The sequence below is a fragment of the Sebastes fasciatus genome, chromosome 4, assembly GCF_043250625.1.
Source record: "Sebastes fasciatus isolate fSebFas1 chromosome 4, fSebFas1.pri, whole genome shotgun sequence".
Classification (NCBI taxonomy): Eukaryota; Metazoa; Chordata; class Actinopteri; order Perciformes; family Sebastidae; genus Sebastes; species Sebastes fasciatus.
This window is the reverse complement of record NC_133798.1, coordinates 12,739,185-12,758,568: the sequence shown is the minus strand read 5'-3', so window position 1 is coordinate 12,758,568 and position 19,384 is coordinate 12,739,185. Positions and strand designations below refer to the sequence as shown.

At 40.1% G+C, this 19,384-nt stretch overlaps 1 protein-coding gene across 1 annotated transcript in view; it reads left to right on the top strand.

Moving 5' to 3' along the window:
- Positions 1-19,384, top strand: part of cpne2 (copine II) — a 57,912-nt gene that overhangs the window by 31,054 nt on the left and 7,474 nt on the right. Inside the window, exons 11-14 of the mRNA XM_074632086.1 lie at positions 4,411-4,544; positions 6,881-6,935; positions 7,421-7,472; positions 12,202-12,335. Of these exons, the coding sequence (XP_074488187.1) occupies positions 4,411-4,544; positions 6,881-6,935; positions 7,421-7,472; positions 12,202-12,335 (375 nt within the window). The remainder of the gene's footprint in view (positions 1-4,410; positions 4,545-6,880; positions 6,936-7,420; positions 7,473-12,201; positions 12,336-19,384) is intronic.

Below are 19,384 nucleotides of genomic sequence, written 5' to 3'. Positions count from 1 at the left end.
AGTATCTTCGCCGGCTACAACCTTAAAATCTCAAGTTAATGCGTTAAAGAAATTAGTGGCGTTTTGATCGCGTTAATTGTGATCTTTGAACTTTGAACTTTTGAATCAAATACATTTTAATTAGGAATAAAGGCTGTTATCCAATATCACCCTGTTTCTATATACAATTAAGGTACCTATAGGCCTCTTTTTGAGAATGTACGATATATCATTGAAGGCTGTAAAATATCCAACCACAATACAAAATGATCATTGTTATACCTCATATCACTGCATATGACACATCCCTACATCTGCTGTGAGCCATTCACCAATGTATGCTTGGAGCTATACTGTACTGAACTATACTATACTTTATTGTTTTAAAAACATGTAGTGGCTGTTATGTGTCACACAAAACTTGTCATGAAGGACACAATACCCCAAAATACAAAAGAACAAATGTCATTACACTATAAATAGACTTTCCCACAGTAAAAGTATGGCGGTGGACAGCAGCTCCTAGTTGTCACTGGGAACACCTTAGAGTAACTCCAGAAGACGTTCACACAGGCTCCAACACACTCATCCATCCAAATTCCCCTCCATCCATATCTGTGGCTGTGTAACTGCAAATGAGTCTGAGAGGTCCTGGCGTGAGAATTGGCTGATACTCGACAAGGCACAGCTGAGAAAACTCTAATGTGAATGTCAGTATGTCAATTATTTGACAGTAATTTGGCAGTAGTGGAATCCCCCTAATTTATTTCAGTCACAGACGTTTTCTGCCACATTGCTGCTCTGAAATATACAATAATGAGATGCTGCTCTGTCGCCCCCTGTTCATTTTGATTCGGTGCACTTGCTTGTTGAAACTGTGTGTTTGTCATATTGTGTTTAGTCTACTTGTGTGTTAGCAATTACTAATAGCTTGGGGCGAGGAATAAGTTGGAAACAGAATGGTGTCATCTCCCGCTGTCATCAAATTCACAACCATCAAACTAACTATGTCTGTCACCGGAGAGGGCACTGGAGGAAAAATGCCGTAATCGTTTTGGGTGCCATCAACTGTCAGTTTGGGCGTACATATTTTCAGGTTCATAGTAAGACAAAATAAATAGATACCAGGGCTGTAAAATGGACATCACTGATATAAACAACAGGAATATATGAAAAATACTCTCCTTCCCTCCTTAGCAGTGTACACATTCATGCATGTAAACCAGCACATGTGCAGGCATGCCCAGAGTTCATTGTTATGGATCAAGGGGTTTGGGACAAAAATGTCTTTGCCAAAAAAAAAAAACGTTTAGTGGTTCATTTGGTAATTCAAATGGAGATATTATATATGGCCATTTTAGAGCCACCGTTTACTTGAGTCTTAATGGGTTGGACTTACATTTTATTTCCTTTCATAGACTATTTTCAACATGCCTGCCACCTGTGTGCATTTATGGGACAGAAATGTAAGAATGTAATTCCAGGCCTGGGAGTGCTGCTCGAGGCTGTTGGCTGGGTGACTAAAGAAACTCTGAAAATGCATTCTGGGTCTCATTCAACATGACCTGTCTCTGGGTAAAAAGAGCCACGGTTTGGTGCAAGAGCTTCAGAGGGAGCAGCTACTGTTTGGTGCTAAGCATCTAGATGGGAAGGAAGAAAACTCAGACACATTGTGACAGTTTGGAGTCTTCTAGGAGAAGGTGGGTCGGGTGCTGAAGAAGGCTTTGCCCCTTGTAGTCCTACTGGGAGACTTCTGGGGTCTTACTGGTGTTGACTGTCAGGTCACATGAGAGATTGGCATTCACAAGCTTCCATTGCTGTTGTAAACAGATACTCACCTGTGGTCTTTTTATAGTTCTTATATCCTGATTGATGAGGACAATCAAGCACTTAAGTGTTTGGCCAGGTGGTCCAATAGAAAACAAGTGACTTTATGTTAGATTCCTGAGTTTTATGCAGAGCACAGTGTGCAGTGTGTTGCTATATTGAGCTGCAAATTGGGTGCAAAGCAGAAAATGTGTTTAGAGTTTTTGGAGACTTGAGCAGGGGTTTTTGCTGTCTGAGTGTCAATTTCCATAATTGTGCTTTATGTGTCATTTCAGTGTGTTAGCAATTGAAAAAACAACTGTAATCGACTATCCTTGCAGCTCTGTTTGACTTTGAGATTTCTACTGTAAGCTATACTTATCAGTATGTTATTGCAATTCCACGGTTTGCCGTAGAGTTTGATAAATTGACAAAATACTCAGCATCCCTTTAAGCTATTATGCTGTTTCAGTTCCAGAAACTAGCTGTGATTACAGGCAAAATTACTTGTTCGCTTGGCACCCTGAACCAAGAGTAGTATATGCTGTATGTATGGGTCTTTTTTTCACACATATTTCGTTCCAGGACGATCACACATGCTGTACAAAATACGCAACAGCACCCTATTTCTGTCACCCTGCATCTCTGTGTCCGTCACTCCTGCTGCTCTTTATGCTCTGTCTCTCCTCCCATTCTTTGCCTCATTTGACCAATTTCCTCTCTTGTACTCACACATCTACCACCTTTGCTCTCTCTTCCTGCTTCTCCATTTTCTCTTTCCTCGGTCGTTGAACCAGAACATTGTTGTTTTATAACCCGACAAACAAGAAGAGAAAGAAGGAGATGCTTTAGACTATCTTTAAGCTGATAGGACGGAGGCGGAGTTTCTGGGTTGGGTTCTTGTCAGCACACAAACCGTTATTCACCGCCTGAGGAAAAGCTTGTCACTCTTAATCTTATATTATGTTAGGCTGTGTGACTGTGTGTGTGTGTGTGTGTGTGTGTGTGTGTGTGTGTGTGTGTGTTTGTGCCTTTGTACTTTGGGTACATGTGTTCAAAGCGTCTGTGTGTTCACATTTGTTTATAGGCCTACTGTATGTCATCGCAGTGTCACCCTGTGGTCATCCGTGTTAAAAAATACGCCTCTGTGTGGTTTCAGGGACATTCTGTCTTTTTTTAGACACAGCTGCGCTACAGTATTTTTTTTAATCTGTCCCCAATAAAAATGTTGTATTTTCAAGGATGAAGTAAAACGTATTAATTCCTTGCCTGGTGACCTTGAAGTTTTGAAATTACAATGTTATTAATATGTTTGATGAATTAGGAAAATTATTGAGCGGACAAAGGACCGTTTTTAATGGTCAAAATTGCAGTCACAGGGTTTGTCAGATATAAAGGCTGTAATGATATATCATGGGACACTATTTTGTGATACAAAAAAGCAAGAACTTTCATTGTGGAGTTTAAAAGGGAATCACAATATCAACTAAATCAAACCATTGGCTCTCAAACAAGGTATGTGAGTGGTGCCTCGCTGTTCTCTAACTCCAAGATAACAAGATGTTGCAGCTCAGACACTGTTATCAAAACTTAACAGCAACTCTGGTTACTCTGTTTTTTTTCCCTTCAGACGTTCACTTCACGTTATATAGTGCCACTGAATGGCAGGAATAAATACTGTCAGTTAGTGTTGTCACGATACTTGGATTTCTAACTTCGATACAATACTTTGAAAAATATCAATATTCGATATTATTTCAGAAACCACCAGGAACAATTTACAACATTGAGGGCATAAAATTCGATTTTTATTAAAAGATAAATAGCAGTGTGTGTGTGTGTGTGTGTGTGTGTGTGTGTGTGTGTGTGTGTGTGTGTGTGTGTGTGTGTGTGTGTGTGTGTGTGTGTGTGTGTGTGTGTGTGGGTGGGTGGGTGAGTCAACTCGCTGTTGGAGAGAAGAGAAGAGAAGAGAGAGCAGAAAGCTCAGCTGGTACCTGTGTAGCGATAGATATTTTTGACAACACTACTGTCGGTTTGTTAAAAATAGCATGTGTGTGAATATTGTACTATTTCATACTAGGGCTGTCAGTTGATTCAAATATTTATTCGTGATTAATCGCATGATTGTCCGTAGTTAATCGCAATTAATCACAAATTAATCGCACATTTTTTAACCATTCAAAATGTACCTTAAAGGGAGATTTGTCAAGTATTTAATACTCTTAACAACATGGGAGTGGGCAAATATGCTTGCTTTATTCAAATGTATGTATATATTTATTATTGGAAATAAATTAACAAGCCTCACAGGTACTGCATTTAGCATTAAAAAAATGCTCAAATCATAACATGACAAACTGCAGCCCAACAGGCAACAACAGCTGTCAGTGTGTCAGTGTGCTGACTTGACTATGACTTGCCCAAAACTGCATGTGATTATCATAAAGTGGGCATGTCTGTAAAGGGGAGACTCGTGGGTAATCATAGAACCCATTTTCATTCACATATCTTGAGGTCAGAGGTCAAGGGACACCTCTGAAAATGGCCTCATTAAAATCACTAATGTAAAAACACTGCAGGTTTCTAAGATGACCTCTAATCTGTCACTTCTCTGTGTTTCCATAGGTCGGTATAGACTTCACAGCATCTAATGGGAACCCTCGAGAGCCATCCTCCCTCCACTACATTAACCCTTTGGGCAGCAACGAGTATCTCGCTGCCATTTTAGCTGTGGGACAAATCATACAGGACTATGATACGTGAGTATCGTCTTTTTAATCAGTTAGGACTACAGTTATCTTAAGGGTGCTGAATTCCAAATTCAGAGCATATCTATGATTGAGGGATTACCTCCACATGACTCTCAACATGTCGGCAGCTAGCAGGTAACGGTGCTAACAGCACAAACAGTGCAAACAACGGAGCTAACAGTGTTAACCTGGTGGGGGAACCGGAGGATGGGCTCTTTGCTTCCATGAGGACACCGTTAGACAGGACGCCATCACTCCACTATATCTTTACATAGCAAATAGTTGTTTGCTGCTATGTTAATGCTCTGAATTTGGAGTTCAGCACCTTTCACTTCACTTCAATGATAAAACGTGTCTCTTCAAACACCAAAGTGACAGAATTTTGCAAAGTTAACAGTGACAAAGAAATGGTTTAATTTCCATGTACGTCACTGTGGGCTCTGCAGTAAAAATTAAACTGGTTTATCAGTTCCCTAATATCCATCCTAATCCTATCAAACCCAAGAACCACTGTACTAAGCTTTAGACTGCGTGTCAGTGGTGCACGCCAACACACATAACCAGTAAGCGATTTGAGTGGGGATGCCATCCCCCTTGCTAGCAAAATGATCAAAATGCATGACCCTTGTTAACCTGCCATCCCCCCACTCCATCTCCTAGTAGCAGAGAAAGTGCAGGGGGCAGAGGAGTTGTTTAGTTTAATATGTTAGTCTAGTCTTATTGATCCTTTATCAGACTGATGTTTGTGCAAGTTAGAATCTATGGCCACGACCACACCAACTGTGCTGTGTATTGATGAATCGTTGCATCCGTGGTGCTGAAGTAGCAGACAGATTTGTAATTGTGACTTTATCTCTGAGTCCAGCCCTCCTGTCAGTTTTGTCTTGGATGTATTATATTCTCTAAACTATATAGCTGGGGGTGGAGGGAGAGTCACAAGTCAGTCTCAAAACGCTTCGCTCAACTAGAGACTGAAGACATACTCCCTGGTTTCTTTACTAAAATTGGGTGGGAACAATTATAAAAACAATCCAAAGTCTTTAGGGCAGCAATTCATATTGAGGCTGAAGAGTTGAGTGCTGTATCGTAATAGAAACACATGCACAGAACAGTGTTGCTACAGCTGCTCTGCTAACAGACACACATATGGTTCACTCATTGTTGCTGCTGTTAGTTAAAAAAAATCTCTGGAGCTCCCTCTCGGCTCTCTCCCCCGGAGCCGTGTGTCCGGCTGCTGAGTCGACCACTAACAGCGAGTTATCCTTTCGTATCACCCCCATACGTCCCCAAGCATTTAGATAAACGGTTGTGATTGGCCTTTTTCGAATCCAGTACATGTAAGGAGCAAAGGTTTGTTAGCAACTGTTCCAGCTGCCGTTCTAGCAACAACTTTGCATTTACAAATCCCCAGACTTTGGTAGCCAGTCTTGTCTGGTATCGCGAGACTACAAATTAACAATCTCCTCCTGCACATAACCATCTGTTTTTACTGTTATTAAGATTTTCAGAGTGAAGTCCCAAGCTGTGTCACTGAAAACCAACATATTCTATATTTTTGTGCGTTTTCCTACAAATGTCCAGCAACACATGTCAATTTCCGGTCGTTACACGCATACAGTCTTTTCAAAATATACTTCAGTCTTCACAGGAAATAACTTCCTTAGGTTTAGGCAACAAAACTATTTGGTTAGGCTTAGGAAAAGATCGACTTGGTTAGGATTAGGCAACAAAACTACTAAGTTAGGTGTAGGAAACGATTCTAGTTTGGCTTAAAATAACTCCGGAAGGACAGAAAAAAGTCCGGTATTTTTTGACCCACCCATCCAACCTGACCTCCTTCCTACGCAGCATTCGCTGCTATTTATATTTCCTGGTTCACAATTCCGTTAATTACACACAAATTGATTTTGTGGGATATATACAATTCACTTGCATTACTTTTTCTAGGTATAGCTACGAACGGTGTATGAGACCAGCCTGCTGAAAACATACTGACCAAAAATTCATTTATATGGCATTTGTAGGATAATATAAAATGAATCAGTTTCTTTGAAGTGTGATGAAAATCACTGTAGGTAAAAAAAAAAAAGACAATACGTCAGATTTGTTGTGTATCCTGCCCTTCAGAAAAAAAGGTGCTTCTCTTAGTGAGAAGCCATTTTACAACATTGCTTCATTTTTCTGCCAGCTCTCTACTAGTTTCTCTGTAAGTGTTTTTGAATGTGTTTCTTTGTGGAAAAGGTAACAGGATTTCCTCTGCTGTCTAAATCCAGCTTGTTGAATTTGGATGAAAAAAAAAAAGGTTTAACTAACGTTCCAATCTGTTGTCATGGTTTCCTCCTCAGCGACAAAATGTTTCCTGCTCTGGGATTTGGAGCCCAACTCCCACCAGACTGGAAGGTATGTGTGTGTTTGTCTGTGTTGTTGTTGTTATTATTGTTGTACTTGTGTGTATGGATGTGTACTAGACACAGATATTGTATGTGTGATATATGTTTGTATAGTGTGTGTGTGACAGACAGGAGGGGAGGTTGTCATATGCAAACTTACAGTTATAGCTAACCTATATCATACGTGCATTTTACACACCCAAATACACACACACACACACACACACACACACATACGCACAGATAAAACTGTAAGCATTATACATGCATATTCACAAGATTACGCAACTGTCAACCCATCTGTGTTGCCATGGCACTGAGCTGATGAAAAGGACAAAGGAGAGAGAGCGGTACAGAGAGAGAGAGAGAGAGAGAGCGAGAGAAAGGGTGGGAGGGAGAAAGTGTTGGAGAAATGGATAGTATTTCTCAACAATATTTTACAGTGCGGTGAAGGAAGGATATCAAGTTTGTTGTCTGTGTTTCTTGTCTCCTCAGGTGTCACATGAATTTGCCATCAACTTCAACCCCACTAACCCCTTCTGTTCAGGTGAGTTACTGTGTAGTAGAAGGGAGATTTTTCAAGTAAAATACTTTTATCAATATGGGAGTGGGCAAATATGCTTGCTTTATGCAAATGTATGTATATATTTATTATTGGAAATCAATTAACAACACAAAACAATGATAGATATCATCCAGAAACCCTCACAGGTACTGCATTTAGCATAAAAAATATGCTGAAATCATAACATGGCAAACTGCAGCCCAACAGGCAACAACAGCTGTCAGTGTGTCAGTGTGCTGACTTGACTATGATTTGCCCCAAACTGCATATGATTATCATAAAGTGGGCATGTCGGTAAAAGGGAGACTCGTGGGTACCCATAGAACCCATTTTCATTCACATATCTTGAGGTCAGAGGTCAAGGGACCCCTTTGAAAATGGCCATGACAGATTTTCCTTGCCAAAATTTAGCATTAGTTTGGGAGCGTTATTTAGCCGCCTTCCTGACAAGCTACAACCTAAAAATCACAAGTTGCATTAATGCGTTAAAGAAATTTGTGGCGTTAAAACTAATTTGCGTTAACAACTTATCGCATTAACTTTGACAGTCCTAGTTGATATTTTAGACAAAAAAATCTTATAAAAATCCCCAAAATGTTTTATTATATATAATAATTAAAGTTTTATTTTATTAAACGTATATGACCAAAATGATGTAGTGCGCTGGACATTTACAGTTGAAATAAACTGTAGTTTGTTGTGTACATATACTGTATGTAGTACATATATAGTGTTTTCACTGATCTTAAATACCTCAAACATATATTTGGCATTTCTGGACTGCAGTATCTTTTTACTTATTGGCCAATATACTGTAAATGCAGATACCAAAAAGGTAATATTGCAACAGGAATGAGTCCTAAAACCCACAAATGAGTTCACATTTTAGCACTTTAGACTTCCCTCGTCTGGAAGTCAATGGGTTTTTAGTTAGATGCCTGAAATAAGGTCTGTGGTTTACAAGCTTTAGAGATTTAGCGTTTTGTTCTACGATATAAAATACGTCAGTAAATATCCCACTCGTGAATTTTCTGGCGTTTGCATTTACGCATCAAAAATCGTAGAAGTGGTGTTCATTTGATTATCAAGATTATCTTGCTGAACAAAACGTGTAAGTATCATAAACGTTTGTTTGAAACAGAGCTTATTTTCTGCAATAATCCAAAACCCAATGGAACAATCCCATTGACTTTTTGTCAAGGAAACCCAGGGCGATGCTAACTTCCTGGTTGGCCTACAAAAATACATCATCCCTGGAGCACTCTATTATCTGTCTTATAGAAACTTGGGCTGAGGGAGTAAAGCCCATTGCAACATTTTATGATATATTGTTTCAAACAAACTTGACTTTAGTTCCATCCTTGACTTTTCAACCATCTCAACCTTTGCCTCCTCTCGATGCCTCACTAACATACTGACTTGTTTTCTGTTTACAACTCGACTCCATTTATAATAACACAAGCTGAAAACACTGTCGCTTATCTATGCTTACAGGTTGTTGGCTTCTTTGTGGCCCGGATCCACATCTTCTGCCAGACAGCTGCATTAATAGATAGGAGTTACTAAGCTGTTTCTTTCCCTATGAAGATGTAAAACATTGTTCTATTTGTCTACAAATATCCTGCCAGGCCCTTATTAAAATATGACTACACTAGTGTTGCAACAGTAAAAAGGTTGCCACCACTGTTTGCAAGATTGAAAGTTAAATTGCAATAAAAGGACAGTAGAATATAGTCCCATTTTCTCTATAAACATTCAGACATAAGGCTGCAATGCCATTGTGACTTTGTGGCAGCGTCGCCGCTAGGCACAAGCGCATCATGGGCTGTGCGTGGGGCACAAACAGTCTGGCCAAAACAGTGCCGGTTGCCACTGAGGTGTCGCGGACCTCGCGGTAAAGACAGCTCAACTTTGGAGCGATATTCAGCCCCTTTCCCGGTAAACTAGCATGACATGTTTGGTATCAACAGATTAATCGCAATCTCAAGATTCACGATGATACCACTGGATGTCCACTATCTTAAAGACTGAAACCCGAAACAGCCTTCAAATGACAGTAATGTTAATGCCAGTTCGATGATCCACCATTGTTTTCAGAGGGTTAAAAGTATGACAGAGACAGTCAGTGGTGACGAATGACAGAGACATAGTCCAGTCAAAATATAACCTATGGTTCTATTTTTCACTTTTAGATGTTTAAATTATGTTAGAAATAGGCCTACCCATAGGCTGCAGTTTAATTTTTGGCCTATCACCCAAGACAATTTCATTTAAAAGATATATATCAGCTTACCTTGTTGTCTTACTGTTACTGATGCATCCTGCTCAGAATTTTAAAAAAAAATTTGTCTCACAATCAAGGTCAATATGGTAGCTATAAGCAGGTTAAGAGGCTATGTCAATCCTGTATGCACAAAAATATCCTTGTTCCCGGCAGGGCACACTTTGCGAGCGCTGGAAAAGAGGGAGGGGCTAAATACACACTGTAACTAACTAATTTCCTTACCGTCATCATATCTAATTCAATTTTAACAGATTTATAAATCATCAGTATCTTGCGTTTTTGTTTTAAAGAACCACAAAGTAAGCATACCTTTTTTTAATATGGTGCATTCGTTTACGCAACATTAGCATTTGAAATGTGCAAATGTGTTAATTGACAAATGCAAACGACTTGAGTACCGACTGTGAGACCCAGAAGGGAAATTGTGCAACACATATTTTAGCCTGACAGAGGCAGGAGGTTATGTTAAATATGAACATGTGGAAACATCAAGTTCTGTGTGCTTCTTCGAAATAGATGTACAGCTTGGCATTATTAAAACATGTGCCTCCACAAACGCCCTTTCTTTTTAAGGTTAGCTGGTGAACTGCTCCTCTACAAACTACGTAAGAGAGCATTACAGCTCATCTTTTCTTGGAAAGGCCAATTCAGCCTCCAGTGCACTCTAAAATGAAAAGTTCCAGGCAAAACAATAAAGCCTGATTTGGAGGACTGCAGTCACAGTACTGCTATAACTGCCATATAAAACCAAAGTTTTATATGTTACCATACCTAACAAGGGATTAGCATTTGTGTAGCATGTTTTAATTCCTTACCATTCCACCCCTTTTTTTAAGGGGTTACAGGGGGTCTTTAGGGGGAGATAGCAAGTCAGCAGTATCTGTCACATAGAAGTGGTGTACATCATCTGAACCTCAAGATTAATTTGAATGCAGCTCAGCACTGTGTCAAGTTGTTCTAGTCATAAATCAGAAATAAAAAATAATTCATAAATTAAATAATTATTAGAATAAATTGTGAAAGTGTATAAGGGCTTAGCACATTATAATAGAAGTATATGATGGGAATTCCCATGCTCTATTATGTCTCATAATTTGTTGCAATTTGGGGGTTGATACCATTCGTTACACAGATTTGGTGCTAAATTTGCTAAATGTTAAAAAAAATTACCACTCGAGAATTGATACAAAATTATCAAAAATCCCTCCAAAATACCACATTAGGACACCAAGACCTGAGGAACATTATAGAAAAAGCCATGCTGTAATTTGGTATAAAAAAATCTGGAGATTTCTGCAAGAATTGCATTTTTCGGCGATTGGATGGCGAGCACTTCTGTTCTGGAAACTGCTCAAAAACCCCCTTATTGTCAATCTAGCTAAGAAAGCCATCCATCCTCTGAATGCTCTAGGTCTCTAGTTTGTGGCTGTAAAGTTTCATGAGGCTGTGATTATCCCAGAGGTCACCACAGTCATTTTATACAGCAAAGTCAAGTTTAAAAAAATGGTCTCACTATAATGAAATGGGGATTAACATCATCACACATGAATACAGTTGGGCTCATTGGATCCACAAGAATCTCAGCTTTCCAGTCATACCCAATTTATGTAATTCCAAGGCTGTTTAGGGACCCCAGTATGCAGAAATATTAAAATACACAATTTTTAGAATAGGGGAAAATAACACATTTGTATTGCATGCAAAAAATTACATGTGATTATCATAAAGCATGTCTGTAAAGGGGAGACTCGTGGGTACCCATAGAACCCATTTTCATTCACATATCTTGAGGTCAGAGGTCAAGGGACCCCTTTGAAAATGGCCATGCCAGTTTTTCCTCGCCAAAATTTAGCGAAACTTCGTAGCGTTATTTAGCGTTCTTCCCAACAAGCTAACATGGCATGGCTTCCTTATGTTTTTGTAGTTTCATTTGATATCAGGATCTTCCCTCTAGCTTAAAAACTGAGCCTGCTACAACCTCTGACATACAGAATAGTGGCCGGGCCTGCCGGGGTTTTAAGCGTTTTTAAAAAGGTCTATATTTTTATTACATTTAGATGTGAAAGAAGAGAACACAACTTTTATACCAAGAAATAAACATGAACCTGGAAACTGTGTTTAGACTGCAGTGTTGACTTCCCAGTTCCCTTAAAAAAAAATAATAATACATGCAGGTGACTGAATCAGGAGGCAAATGTTCAGCAAATGAACCCATTCACACATTCAATTGTCTGGTTCGTTTAAGCTGATTGGAGTCTAAAATAGACCTGCTGATGAGAAACAATCATTTTGCTGAGCTACTACCCTCAGTTGAAAATGTCTCACTTGAGTTGGGAGATAGGCGTAAAAAAAAGACACTTTTCTCACTCATCTTTAAAATAAAGTTTTGTTGAAATGTAAAGTCTTTCTGTCTTTCTCTCTATGTAGGTGTGGAGGGTATTGCCCAGGCCTACTCTGCCTGTCTCCCTCACATTCGTTTCTACGGCCCAACAAACTTTTCTCCAATCATCAGCCATGTAGCACGTTTTGCTGCCCAGGCACTTCAACAAGAGAAAGCAGCGGTAGGTGACTTACTTATTTTTCTGCCTTTTTCGTCTTTTAATTATTCTTCAGTTGAACCTGTATAATGCAAACACAAATGATGAGACACAAGGGGACAATACACTAAGTAAAACATCTGCAAATTTGCTGGTTGCACTCCAGTTTCCACTACAACCAGTAACCACTAAAATTCCATACTCAAACACAACCAGCAATTTATCGCAATCTGTCAGAACACCGTCTTCTGTCGACACACCTGTGGACCGTTATGGGCAGGTGTGTCAACAGAAGAGGGTGTTCTGACACACCTGCCCATAACGGTCCACATGCCCATGTTCTAGACATAGAAAAAGGTATGTAGCATCTGTGATATTACCCATAGTTACCTACAAATATACAGTACAAGAAATGACATTTACAAGTTTGTCTGACTTCGGATTTGTGGAAAAATAATAGGATTCCCCAAATTCTTTACAACAGTATCTCAAACTCCTGGCTTCTTTGTGTTTTCAAAGTTATATTATACTTCCTGCTCTTGTTGCTCAAAGACTACTGCTCCTCTCTTTGGTGAACAACGATTTGACAGCTAACAGATTGTATAATGCTCCACTTCCCTCTTTCATTTCATCTACTCACAAGATTCTCCACCCTTCTCAGTGCTGTCAAACAACTACGTTTACTCGGTCCTTTCCCTGACATCCTCTCTTTAATCTTCTGATATCTTACTTACTTTGTTCTCAGTTGTACCTTTTGCCTGTCTGGTGCCATTTTTTTAAATCAGTATTTGGAGATTCCCATCGTGTATTCTCTCTGGCACCCTAAGCATTTCCCTTGAGGATTCTGTCCAGTGATATTTTCCCATGAACTATGAGCTACTGTCCATTCATATTTTTACCTCTGAGGCATGGAGACACCACCCTCTCTTCTTCTTTGCCTTTGTAGACGTCCTGTGTCTCTGTAATCCTTCACTGTCAATCCCTCGCATTCCCATACAAGCAAAGATTCAACTATATTGGTTATCATTATCATTCTATAGGGCAAATTACACCAAGAAAACACATACCACTAAATAATATGACTTACTCACCAGAGCAGTCAGTAGTGAGTGCCTGTCGAGTAAGTTTGTACTCTTAATTTATCCACTCTGATGGCTGACTAGACAAACAAGTGTGTGCATCTGTTGGCACTGAGTCCTGTCATGGTGACCAGAGTGCCAGGGTGGAGGGTGACAGACTGGAGTGACAACTTTTGTCCTAATCTTCTTCCATATCACACCTCTTTTCAGCTGAGACACTGACCAGGCATTTCACACATTTCCGGGCTAATTAGCATGATAGGGAAGCACCCTCCATCTCATTTTCTACGTAGTTGACTCTTTAATGCTAGTGGCGTGGCTCTGTGGCAATGTTGGTTGGTCTGTTCACCACTTTATCACATATATGTCAACAACTAGGATCGATGTAGCTGTGAACATTGCAGTGTGTGTGTGTACAGTTTAGGCTGTTGGTGAATAAATGCTACAGCTGTGTGTCTTGCTCTCCACCTGCTGATTAAAGTGAAGGGGGTTAGCCTCAAAGTTAGCGTCAATGCCAGCCCAGGTTCACTTAAGGTGGGCTGTCAGGGTGGACCAGCTATTCTCATTTTAGTGACAAGCTGCTCCTCCGCGTTTTGGTGGAGGGGCTGCTGAGTCAAGTGCGACACCTACAGTAGTAGTGGTAACATTCGGTATACCGGTCTGGTCCGCTGTTGTGGCTTAATATCAAACCAGTTTGAACATTTTGACACCTTCCCAACTCTATCAACAACTACTGGATGGATTGCAATGAAAATGTTAGCATGTTAACGTGATAAACTAAGATGGAGAACATGCTAAATATTATACCTACATTAGCATGCTAACATTGTCATTGTGAGACTGTTAGCATGCTGATATTAGCATTTAGCTCAAAGCAATTTTTTTGCCTAAATACAGCCTCACTGAGCCACTAGCATGGCTGTAGACTCTTATTCTTCTTTGTAGATGACCGGCAGTTATGACTAAATAAGACTCGTTTGATTCTACCAATATTGTGCTTATTGTTGGTTTCTTAAAAGGCAACCTGTAGCTACTTTTCACATATACTTTCACTTTTGTAGCCATCCATTATGGAGTGCTCCAGGGATGACGTATTTTTGTAAGCCAACCAGGAAGTTAGCATCGCCCTGGTTTCCCTCAACAAAAAGCCACTGGGATTTTTCCATTGGGTTTTGGATTATTGCAGAAAATAAGCTCTGTGGCAAACACACATTTATGATACTTACACGTTTTGTTCAGCAAGATCGTGTCCTCAAATTAACATGACTTTTATGATATTTGAAGCGGGAATGGAATCGTCACATGTAAAAAGCAAAAGTTTTATACATATAACGGCTATAAACGAACTGCACCAGTCGCATGAGCGCGAGTATACACAAAAAGGCTGTAAAGGCGTGATGACGTTTAGTAGTCTCATTTAGCCACTTGTTAGCAACCGCCTTTTTTAAGACACATAAAAGCTTCAAAATTCACGAGAGCCAGACCTTATTTCAGGCATCTAACTAAATTCCCATTAAAAAAAAACACACTGACTTAACAGACGAGGGAACCGGAAGTGCTAAAATGCTAACTCATTTCTGGGTTTTAGGAGTCATTCCTGTAGCACTCTATACAGTGGTCCTTTCACATTGGTGTGATTAAAAAATGTGTACTCTATTCAGCTTTATATGTCACAAATAAGATTAATGGTAAATGGACTTAGACTTATATAGCGCTTTTCTAGTCTTCCGACCACTCAAAGCGCTTTACACTACATGTCAGTATTCACCCATTCACACACACATTCATACACTGATGGCAGAGGCTACTAAGGTGCCAACTTTGCCCATCAGGATTTAATCTAAATACTCATTCACACACCGATGGCTATGCCTCCGGGAGCAATTTAAGATTAGTGGCACATCTGTCGTCATCTCTCCTAGAAGAGCAAATCACAGCACAGCTTGTTTGATCTGAGTGTAGTTTTAGTAAAAAAAACACTGCACAACTGTAACAATGCTGGAGGTGACAGAGACTCAGATGCACAGAAATACTCATGACACAAGGTAAGTTCAAAAAACAAGGTCTTTACTCAGAATCAGGTTGGTGATACACAGGTAATCAGTCCATGCAGCAACAATACCAGGTAAGGAGTAGACAGTGATCCAAATAACGGGAGACGAAGCAAAAGGTCCAAATACCAAAAAAACTAAACACTGGGGAAACTCACAGGGACAGGAACTGAAATGACAAGAGAGGTTTGTGTTTCAAAATAAAACTATACAACAATAATGTGCACCAATATCAGGATGTGACAATAATGTGCTTCCATCTGGTGGGCCATTGGATAATGTATCTGAGGCAGTAACACATAAAATCCAAATTAAGAACAAGCCTAAGGCTCTGTCTCACACCCAAGAAGGTTTTCTATTTTGGTAGTATTTCTCATTCCGGTAGGTCTCATAGGAACTTACTTTTAGGTCACTTGAAGATCAAACATAAATGTTTATGTCAACATGTTACTATGTAATTTATCAAGAATGTGCACTCTCATATATTTGATTGACCTGGCAAAGTGACATTGGACTGTACTGATTCACATGTTAACCCAGGATCAAATTCATTGCCTGATAACCCCACTTTTTTTTTTTTTTTTTTTTTTTTTTTTTTTTTTTACACCAGAGCCCTCTGCACAGCAGCTTTACTGTGCCTATGCAGTGGTCTCATTGAAGTCTCAAATGAGCAATATTTGGCTCTGCTGCTTAGAGACTATTCAAACCACAACTAAATGTGTGTAATCACTGCTGCTGCTCTAGCACAGCTTCTAAATCTGTCACTTGGGGAGCCAAATAAGAGAAGTATTTGTCTTTGAGCCACAGACTTGTTCCCTGTGAGGCAGCAGTGGTTAGCATTGTCAAAGGTCCGTGGTTCCTACTCCAGTAAGGTCCACTGGTGCCGCAGCACAATCACGTCATGCCAGTTTATTTATTTTAGTGGGGCAGTTAGGTTGACATATTCATAATTGTGCATTTTGCGAAAAGAGTAACACATTTGGCACAGATGTAAGTTTATATGTTACGAAAAGATATTGCTATTGGGGCGTTGTAACTTTGGTCCCTGAGGGCAATGGCAGCCATTTTTCAAAATGGCCACCAAATAGGCACTACATTTTCCTGAATTTTGCAGGAAACTGATTTTATGACTCTTGATGATTGCCATGGTGTGTTCAAACTGATTAGATCAGATGTCAGAAGACCACAGACCTGTTTTTTCCCTCTTTATATTTTTAAGGGTGCTTTTAAAAGCCTTTAACTTGAGGAAAACGCAAAAAAATAAATAAAATAAAAGGAGCATGGTCACTTCAGGGTCAAACTTATTCTAATATCCAAGTACATGTTTCTAATTCAGAGCTAGCAATGCAAAAGAAACAGAAGTAGTCATTCTGTAACAAAAAGAATCAATGCTCTAAATAAATAGCAGGCTGTGCAGCTGGATGAAGCTTGTCCTCATCCATGGCTCGGTCAGTTTCAATTTATTTTCATGTTTTGGACTGCGTGACTACACTGCAGCTTAAACAAGACGAGTTTGGGCACAAACAAGAGGTCTCGCACATGTTGCTGACGTCTGTAAGGCAGCAAGACTCTGGATACATTACCTGTGAAGCTCAACATGATGTTCCCACTGGGGTCATTCACAAAAAAATAATGTACAGATGTGTGACACTCGCAGGAGCTTCGGATCTATGAACTTTCAACAAGCGGTACATGTCCCCTTCTTGTATGTATCCAGTGCACGTCTCCTGCCTAAATCTGAAGAGAGTGCAGTAGCTGGGTATCATTATGCTCCCACGGTGCTTTTTGTCCCTAATTGTATCCTGTCACCCCGTGGAGAACAAATACATGAGCAAAACACACAAAGGATTGTACTCGTCTGTGTGTTGTGTGCCAGAATCCTTTTGTTTCTGTAAGGAAATGATTGCAGGCCCTTTTCTTGTTTTATATTACAGTGAGTTCAAACAGGGGTGGAACATAGGAACGAGTGACAGACAATGAGATGTGACAGCCGCAGCAGAAGTGTGTGTGTGTGGACCACATACTGGGGTAGTGGTTAGACTGGTGTGTGAGTGTGTGTGTGCGTTGGGGTAAGTGGGTGGGTAGGTAGGCTGCACAAATCGGCTGCTGCTCTGCCTCAGTCTTCCTGTTCCTCAGATAATGAGAGAACCTGCGACTGCAGACTGTGTCACTATGTGCGAACACACTCCCGTTTGTGACACACACACTCACACACACACACAGGCTGCAGGCCAGCGCAGTTTGTGCGTGTCCCAGTGTGTGAGCGACCCTGTCTGTCTGTGTGATAATGATTCTCTAATGAGCGCTGCTGTTAGCACATTAAAGAGACAGACTTCAGAGCCCTCCCTGTGTGTGTGTGTGTGTGTGTGTGTGTGTGTGTGTGTGTGTGTGTGTGTGTGTGTGTGTGTGTGTGCGTGCGTGTGTGTGTGTAACATAACATAAAAGTGTGATTTTGTCCCGATTAAAGTCAGTGTGTGTCTTCACGTTGTCTGTTCTTATCATAGGATAACCGTTTGCATTCTAGTACGCAGAGCTGATGCATGTTATTTGTGTGTGTGTGTGTGTGTGTGTGTGTGTGTGTGTGTGTGTGTGCGTGCGTGCCCACCTATCGTCTGACTTATATGAGACCACGACCGCAAAGCAAGTTCAACAACGTCTGGCTTTTTGAGCGCTCTCTCAAACAGCAGAGCCTTTTCCGACAAATCTAACTGAATAACCATTTGCTATAAATAGTCATTTGCATAACAGTAGTGGATGGAAACATGCATTAATCTGCATTTTTATTTTGCTGGTTTTCTGGAAATTTGTTTAAAATTAACATTGAAATTGGATGGGAACTTTAATAGTGTGTCTCTCTGTCTGTTGAAAGCCTTGTTTTAAACCCAAACTTGTCTGTTAAGTCAACGACAGTCAGCGTCCTGTTGCTCGCGCTTGTGCTCGCACTACCGACACACACGAGACTGAACGTGATCGGCAGGCATCATGTTGGCAAAAAACACAATAGCACTATATGTTTCACATGCTTGGCACTAATGTTAGCTTAACAAACACTCACTCAGCCGCCGGGAAACAAGAAACAGGAAACAGAGGACACAGGAATATTCTCAAACTTTCTTCCGCTCCGCTGCTTCCTTGTTTTCTCACACACTTGCTGCAGCTCTCTCTCTCTCTCTTGCTTCACCACTCACTTCCCTTTTATCACTTTATTGTAAAAACCTGATTTGAAGAAGAGAGAGCGATGCATTGTGTGTCATGTTTGATACCGGTAATAAATGACAGGCGTGTAATCATGATGTTCCTCCTACCATCTGTCTGATGTCTCTGTCCACATTAGACACACATTGTATCCTTGTTCTGTCTGTGTGTGTTTTTATTTCTGTGTGTACGTGCAGTAAGATGGTAAAGAAAACTGTATGATAAGCATTACAACTATATTTCACAGCTTTGTTGTATTTGCACGTCTGAATGGCCGATTCTGAGTAGCTTGTAAACATGTAACCTCACTGAAAATCTTTCATGTCCAGTGATCACAGTTGTCCTCCACAGCAGCTGTACTTTGAGAAGTTTCTGTAGATGTTTGAATGATTTTGGTAAATATGCCGTGCGAACAATGTACAGTTTACTCATAAATCAGGTGTTCAGACACATATTTTAGTGTACTGTTCAGCTGTAAAATGTTGAAAACAGTCGAGGCAAAAGCAAGCACCGCCCACCGGATAGTTTCTTCATTCATGTCAGACTGAAATAAAAATAATGATAGTACCTTCCTAAAATAGCATTTTATCTCTCTCTCATGCTAGCATTTATGTAAATATATTTTATAGACTGGACATGGTCTCCTGAAAGTGTTTTATTTATCACTTGTTTTTCGTAAATAAGAATACTAAGAGACAGGATGAGTGCCATCTGTGTGCACAGTCCATCTCCAGACTTGGCCATGAAA